General features: G+C 36.4%; 1 protein-coding gene across 1 annotated transcript; it reads right to left on the bottom strand.

Moving 5' to 3' along the window:
• Positions 1-3,592: 3,592 nt before the first annotated feature.
• On the bottom strand, positions 3,593-8,460 carry dynll2a (dynein, light chain, LC8-type 2a). The gene is made up of 3 exons (XM_073817964.1): positions 8,300-8,460; positions 4,469-4,605; positions 3,593-4,359 (listed from the first exon to the last, which is right to left on the bottom strand). Exons 2-3 carry the CDS (start codon positions 4,598-4,600, stop codon positions 4,222-4,224), a joined length of 270 nt encoding a protein of 89 aa, XP_073674065.1. The 5' UTR covers positions 4,601-4,605; positions 8,300-8,460; the 3' UTR covers positions 3,593-4,221.
• Between the last annotated feature and the right edge of the window lie 372 nt (positions 8,461-8,832).

Here is an 8,832-nt window from a genome sequence, read left to right as displayed (position 1 = left end):
AATAAACAAAAAACAAATAAAGAAATTAAAAACTGTCTGACTGTATGGTCACCTTTTCACTTTCTCTTCTGCCTCAAACAGCATAATTAGCCGCTTTTAATAAAAGAAGTGAGGAAATCATTAACTTTCCAGGGGAAATCCTGTCTGTCTTATCCTTTCCAGCCTACAAATATCACAGGTCCTTCTTGACATCACCATGAAAACTATGTGATCTTGATAAGGACCGTGGGGAGTTCTATTAAAAGAGACATCTTCACTTTTTTGTGGTTTGCAATACTTGATACCAGAAAATGAGACTTTTCTGGCAATCTGACATGAGGCAGAACATCCACACCTTTAGTGAAAAACAATATATAAGATAAAACTACATCCATTGTCATATCACAATATGTTTATTTCCTTTTGAATATTATATGTCTAAAAAACTTGTATGGCTCTTATAGCAAATACAACAAGCAGGGACTAAAGACCTACCCTTCTGAAGCACTTTACCCCGGCTAAGAATAAACTTGCAAAACCGCCACAGCCATAAAACCAGAATGAGGAGAACACAAAGAGCCATGCTCCGGCACATCTTATCACATATAATGGGCTGTAAAAGAAACCGAAAGACTCTTGAGCTCCTATAAGGTGTGATTGGTATCTGAATTCACATGATTACATTTGGCAGGTTAATGGTGTCACACCAAACCAGTGCAAAAATGCCAGCAAAGCACAACAGATACCAACATCCCTGCTGAATTAAAAAACGATAAACACCATCACAAATTGTGAAATGGTTTTACTGGTTATAATGGAACTTGTATTGGTGTTAATGAAAACTGTAATGAACCCTGTGGGTTTCTACTGGTAATTGGTTCTTCTATTGGTGGCTTGTTAAAACCACTAAATCCTAATGGAATATGTCTCAAAACACACTAAAGGAAACCATTTTTATTGGTTTTAATAGTTAAAGTAGATGGTTTGTAATAGTTTTTGTAGTGGAAATAGAGGGTTTTCACAATGCGTCATCAATCGGCCATATTGTCACTTGATTAATTGAAATAAGCCTGGTTTATTAGGTAAACTTGTTTTATGAAACACCCCCCAAATCTTGATGGAAGTGCAAATCCTCTATTGATCAGCAGGGATAGTCTAATGTTATGTCAATAAATTATATGATATTTACCTGACCAATGGCTGCCGCCATTTGTAACTTGAATGTCCAATGCTTCCGATATCATTTGCTTCCAGTTACTTTAGTTTAAAAAATAAATGAATAAATCTGCTTGATATTGCAAGCTGGTATCTCTTATCATATTATTGCTTTTTTATAATAATAAACTGCTGGCTTATAGCATAAATAGTTTTGCCGTTTACTGCACTGTTATTCGAGTTTTATATCGCTAATAAATCACAGTCACAGAAAATAACTCACGGTTGTATTTCAAAATGTGACCCTGGACCACAAAACCAGTCATAAGGGTAAATTTGTTTTTAAATTTAAATGTATACATTATTTAAAATGAAAGCTGAATAAATAAGCTTTCCATTGATGTATGGTTTGTTATAGGGCCGAGATTCAGTTATTTGAAAATCTGGAATCCGAGAGTGCAAAAAAATAAATAAATAAATATTGAGAAAATCGCCTTTAAAATTCTCAAAAGTTCTTATCTAAGTTTTTATATATCTACGGTAGGAAATTCACAAAAAATCTATATGTAACATAATCTTTACTTAAAGGAGTAGATCACTTTTAGAACAAAAATTTACAGATAATGTACTCACCCCCTTGTCATCCAAGATGTTCATGTCTTTCTTTCTTCAGTTGTAAGGAAATTATGTTTTTTGAGGAAAACATTTCAGGATTTCTCTCCATATAATGGACTTCTGTGGTGCCCCAGAGTTTGAACTTCCACAATGCAGCTACAAATGCTCTAAACGATAACAGCAGAGGAAAGAAGGGTCTTATCTAGCAAAACCATCGGTTATTTAAAAAAAAATTACAATTTATATACTTTTTAACCTCAAATGCTCATCTTGTCTAGCTCTGTGTGTACTCTGTGTAGAGATTAAAAAGTATATAAATTGAAAATGTTTTTAGAAAATAACCGATGGTTTTGCTAGATAAGACACTTTTCCTCGGCTGGGATCATTTAAAACCCTTTGAAACTGCTTTTAAACTGCATTTTGAAAATTCAAACTCGGGGGCACCATAGAAGTCCATTATATGGAGAGAAATCCTGAATTGTTTTCCTCAAAAAAAAAACATAATTTCATGAACATCTTGGATGACAAGGGGGTGAGTAGCCTACATCATCTGTAAATTTTTGTGCTGAAAGTGAACTACTCCTTTAATATCCTAAGGATTTTGGCATTAAAAATTTATTATTTTGACCCAATAAAATGCATTGTTAGCTATTGCTACAAATATAGCCGTGCTACTTACGACTGGTTTTGTGGTCCATAAGGTGGATATCAATCAATACCTTGCTTTACCTTGCTGTTTGCGATGAAGGAATCTGCTATGATCCATATGGATAAAACTATAAAAATAAAGATGACATTGATTAGGTACATTACCTTGACATAGTAAACAACACACTGTTATTTGACTTAAAACCAAAATTTCCAAATGCATCGACCTGTTTTTTACTTTCCCTTAAACGTTCACATACGCTTCTCATTTGGTTATTTTTTGTTCTGGTTACATAAAGAAAACGTTTCTGGCTAAATGTTCCCAGAAACAGTTGAGGTACAGATAAATACAACATACTTCTGTTTATTCAGCTTCAAGATATATATATATATATATATATATATATATATATATATATATATGTATGTATGCATGTATATCTTACAAGCTTTTAAAATCTTAAACCTTTTACAAGATTTTGTCATCGACAGCATTTTTGTACTGCCTTCCCATTTCAAGTTTAACATACACACAAAAGTCCTTTTATGAAACCATATGTGAATTCGTCAGAGCCATACAGGTTTTAAGACTTGATTAGGGCCATTAAGATGTCACTAACACTAAAAAACAGGTTTTTAAACGTTAAACTCCCTCATAAGCTTTTATACAACAGCAGGTGTGTTGAAATATCGACGCTCACCATTGTAAACGAACGTTTCCATTTCAATTTCAGAGACTGTAGGCCTCACAGAGGCGTTGCGTGATGAGAGAGAGCCCTCTTGTGTTTAACCGCTGAAGTAGCACAAAACGCTGTAAATGGCTGCTTCAGGCCCTGGCAGAACATCAATCCAAGCCCACACGATAAATATACAGAATAAACGAACGCAAAATCTTTCAGTCACGCGTTTTAATGAATCTGACAGGCCGCTTTTGTCATGGGCGGTACCTGAGTGGGCATATGGCATATGCTATGTGCAAACTATACAGTCATATGATTGTGCAGACAGATCAGAACTGTAAAAAAAGGCAAAAACCGACACATGCAAATTAATTCTAATCATATGGAACAGCAGACAGGAAGACGGCAAAGACATTTGTTGTGTGATCAAACCTACTTACATTCAGAAACCTGCTTGTGAGAAGATTTAACAATCTGTTAGTTTGATGGAGTATGTCATAATGAGTTACCTATGATGTTTTTGCTTTTTAACTTTATTATGTGCACCTCAATTACATCTAGTCCATTGTATATTCAGAAAGACATTTCATATAGTCAATATGGGTTCTCTCGGACGCAATACCTCTCAAGCATCAAATGAAAAGAAAATATACATTTACTGCAGAGGTATTCAGACACAAACATCCTTCCTAGAACAACAGAACGCTTTAAATCAAACCATACAACCAAATGTGTTTCTATCCGTCACCCCAACACCCCAAAAAATGACATACAGCGCATGGCATTCAATGTATTAGAGCACTAAGTCACCAAAAATATATCCATTTATAGCAGACGTATGTGCTGGTCAATATACTTTACATTTTTTTACTTTATTTATTACACTTTTTTTGTATTTTTTTTTTATTTTTACAACATGTGTGCTAGGAAAAAACTGCAAGGACCATTAACGAAAACTTGGGCCTCTAATGAAAAGCAATTTAACGGCAACATGTACACAAGTAGTATAGGATATGATCCATGCAGTTGTGCACAGCCAGCATAGTCATGGTATGGTCTCGTTTAATATTCGTAGATGACATCAGCCACCAGTGCATCACAGTCTTCATTGGAGATACATTCTTCGGTCTGGTTTGGTCCGGACTCAGCCAGACTTGAAGAGAAGAATGGCCACCTGGCCCAAGTAGAAGTAGATGAAGTGTTTCGTCTCATGGGTCACGTAGCTGCCGAAGTTCCTCCCCACAATGCAGTGCCACGTAGGATTGTATTTCTTATCGAACTCCTGTAACACGAGACAGCGCGGTTTAAGCACGGCGGAAAATGCAAGTGCGACAAAAATACACGTTAGGAGTCTAAAATAACAGCGCGGCTCAAATCTCGGCGCGACTCACCTTTTTGATGTATGCGGCAATGTCCTTCTCGATGTTGTATTTCTCCATGGCCTGCGTGGCACAGTCCACTGCATCCTGCTGCATGTCTTCAGACATGTCAGCGTTCTTGATCACAGCCTTCCTGTCGGTCATGATGCCTGAAAATGAAGAGACGAATCAAGTCTCCACTGAGAGTCAAACAGTGGGGCCTTTCATACCTGACAATGGCAGGTAAATTCCTGACGGAAAGCCATCAACGGAGAGGATCTGATTTGTTGAGGCAATTCAAATGACACTAGATACTTTCATGAGAACCAAGCAGGTCTTTCAGTCCTGCACTAGAATTTAAAGCTAGTCAATAAAGACTGTATTTGCATACTATTAAAGCTAGACCCAGAAAACCAAGTCAAACGGTTCTCAAATGACACTTTATCCGGGGTAAATCCAAATTCAAATGCATAGAAAGCACATTTGTAGATAGTCAAAGGCCTTAATATTATTCGATTAGCCTTATTATTCAAATAGTGGTCAAATTCCAATTTCTTTGGAGTTAAATTCAGTATAGAAGGACTTCAGGTAACTAGCAATAGCAATACTGGGATATTTATAGTCCAAATGCATATAAAGCACATCTGTAGAGAGTCAATACAGGCCATATTTGCATACTAATAATGCAGGACCCAGAAAACCCAAGTCAAACTGCTCTCAAATAGCATTTCTTGGAGTTAAATCCAGTATAAAAGTACTTGGTTAACCATCAATACCAATATTGGGATACAGGCAGTCCAAATGCATAAAAAGCACATTTGTAGCCAGTCAATAAAGGCCATATGTGTATACTGCTAATGCTGGGCTCAGAAAACCTATCAAATAGTGGTTGAATTCCAATTGTATGGCATTAAATCCAGTATTTAGTACTTTAGTTAACTAGCAATACCAACAAAGGCCATCTTTGCAGACTTTCGAAGCTGGGCCCAGAAAACCAAATCAAACTATTCACAAAATGACACTTTTTGGAGTTAAATCTAGTATTTAGTACTTCAGTTAACCATCAATACAAATACTGGGATACATACGATCCAAATGGATAGAAAGCACATTTGTAGCTAGTTAATAGAGGCCATATTTGCATACTATTAATGCAGGGCTCAGAAAACCTACTGGTCAAATAATGGTTAAATTCCAATTTTTAGTAGTTAAAACCAGTATAGAAGTACTTTAGTTAACTAGCAATACAACTACTGGGACACATTTGGTCCAAATGCATAGACCTAGATGGCACTACCATTTGCAGCTAGTCAATAAATGATACTTACAACTATCAATGGTAGAGAAAACCTAATCAAATAGTGGACAATTTCCAGTTTGTTGGAGTTAAATCCAGTATTTTGTACTTTCGTTAACTAGCAATACCATTACTGGGATATAAATAGTCCAAATGCATAGAAAGCATACTTGTAGCTAGTCAAAACCTACTCAAATAGTGGTCAAATTCCAATTTTTTGGGGGGAGTTAAATCCAGTATAGAAGTACTTTAGTTAATTAGCAATACCAGTACTGGGATACATATAGTCCAAATGCGCAAGTACATTTGCAGCTAGTCAATAAAGGCCATAATTGCATACTATTATCGCTGGCCTCAGAAAGCCTAAACAAACAGTGGTCAAATTAAAAAAAAAAAAAAATTCTGTGTTAAATCCAGCATTTAGAACATTAGTTAACTAGCAATACTAATACTAGAACACATGCTTTCCAAATGCATAGAAACATTTGTATCCAGTCGATAAAGGCCATATTTGCATACCACTAATGCTGGGCTCAAAAAACCTAAATATTGGTCGAATTGCAAATTTGTTGGAGTTAAATCCTGTATAAATGTACTTTAGTTAATGAACAATACCAATACTGGGATATATATAGTCAAAATGCATCGAAAACATTTGTAGCTAATCAACAAAGGCCATATTTGCGTACTATTAATGCTGGGCTCAGGAATCCTATTCAAATAGTGGTCAAATTCCAGTTTTTTGGAGTTAAATCCAGTCATTAGTACTTTACTTAACTAGCAATACAAATACTGGGATACATGCAGTCCAAATGCATGGACATAGGCGGCATTACCATTTGCAGCTAGTCAACCGATCATACTTTGATATGATCAGTGTTGGGCTCAGGAAACCTATTCAAAAAGTGGTCAAATTTTTGGAGTTAAATCCAGAATAGTACTTTAGTTACCTAGCATCACCAGTACTGGGATACATATAGCCCAAATGCATCGAAAGCACATTTGCAGCTAGCCAATAAAGGCCATAATTACATACTGCCAATCAAATAATGGTCAGATTCTAATTTTTTGGAGTTAAATCCAGTAGAAGTGCTTAGTCAACCAGCAATACCAATACTGGGATACATATAGTCCAAATGCATAAAAAAAAAAAAAAAAAAAAGATTTGAGCCCAGCAAAAGTTATCAAATAACAGTCAAATTACAATTTTTTTGGAGTTCAATCCAGTATTTAGTACGTTAGTTAACAATACCAATACTGGAATAGATATATAGTCCAAATGGATAGAAAGCACAATTGCAGCGAGAGAATAAAGGTCATATTTACATACTACTACTGGGCCTAAATAATCCAAATAAATAGTGGTCAAAATCCAAATTTTGGTGTTAAATCCAGTGTAAACGTACTTTAACTAGCACCATTAATAATGGAATAAATATGATGCAAATGTATAAACAGACAGCACTACCATTTTTACAGCTGGTTGGTAGACAATAGTTGCATACTGTTAATGCTGAGCCCACAAAACCAAGTCAAATTGTGCTTCAATTACAATTTTTAAGGTAAAAACTAGTATTAAAGTATTTCAAGCCTATTATATAGCAAAACCAAAACTTGGATACACATGGTCCAAATGCACAGACAAACAGCACTACCATTTACAGTTAGTCAACAGATCATATTTGCATAGTATTATTGCTTGGGCCATAAAACAAAGCCAAACTGTGCTTGAAGTAGTTTTTGGGAGTTAAAATCCAGTATAAAATCACTTCAGTGAACTAGCAATGCCAATACTAGGATAAATATCTAAATCTACACACAGCACTGCTATTTGCAGCTAGTGAATAAAGGCCATATTTGCATACTTTTAAAAGAGTCAAATTGGGCTCGAATTACATTTCTTTGGAATTAAATCCAATATAAATGTATTTTAATTAACACACAACACCAGTTGTGGCATACATATGGTAATAATTCATACCCAGAGATGGGACTACCATTGGCAGCTAGTCAATAAAGTCCATATTTGCATATTAACCCTGAGCCAGGAAAGGCCCATTCAAATCAGGGTAAAATTACATTTTTAAGTAAAAGAACCCAGTACAAAAGTAGTTTAATCTAGTTAACTAGCAATATCAATACTGGGATTCATTTAGTCCAAATGCATTCAGGCAAACTAGTACTAGATGATACACAGCTGATATCAGCACTTCACACCGCGTTGATTTAGCAGTTGAACTCAATGATATGGTGGCAGTCGAATGATGGACTGATTAAAGGTCTGGATTCATCTATCAAGTCATTGACAGGTCAGGATGGAGGAATGCTACGTCACAGCTCCATTCACAGCGTGCGCGTTTGCTGTTCAGCAAATCAATGAAACTCAGGTGCGCGCGGCGTTCTCATTGTAGCGCCTCCATTTCAAAGTCAAATACGGGCTTTGCTAAAGCGATTGAAATGTTGCAAAAAAAACGACATCTAAATATTTAAAACGAAAACATCAGGCTCAAGATGCATGCAAGATCATTCTTTGTGAATCACTCGAGATGGTAAACTACTCAACTCACCTGTCAACAATATTTGGCAAGAGAAATTTGCAAGGCAAAGCAGTCGCGGTGCGAGCTTTCGTCGTTTCGGATGTTCCTTTGACGCTATGAGAGGAACATAAGGATCAAGTCAAACGCCGACTGGTGCCCGCGCTAAAATCCCTGGCTCTCCACAATGCCGTCCTACACAGCGCTCGCCATTGGCTGCAGACCAGCCGCTCCCTGCGCCCCTCTGCCAGCATCTTATTTCATCCCACAATGCATCTTTAACCGGAGACCAGAGGGATATGTGCTTGTTTGGTTATAAGCTGCAGGACTGTGTGGGCCACAAAATAGCTTAAATTAGACTCGGTGGACCTTCACGATGAAAACACTTCACAATTAGTGAAGGACACTTAATGCAAGGTTAGAGTATTAAGCTCTCATAGTCGGTCCCACACAGTGTAATGCGACTAGAAATGAAATGTGAAAGAAATGTAACCGTTCTGGTTAGAATTCTACTTCCTCTTAACGATGCTTTAGTATTTTATTGAAAAATGCGACCCTGGGCATAT

The sequence above is a fragment of the Garra rufa genome, chromosome 14, assembly GCF_049309525.1.
Source record: "Garra rufa chromosome 14, GarRuf1.0, whole genome shotgun sequence".
NCBI classification, from domain to species: Eukaryota; Metazoa; Chordata; class Actinopteri; order Cypriniformes; family Cyprinidae; genus Garra; species Garra rufa.
Note: the sequence above shows the minus strand (reverse complement) of the source record. Positions and strands in the feature narration are given on the sequence as shown.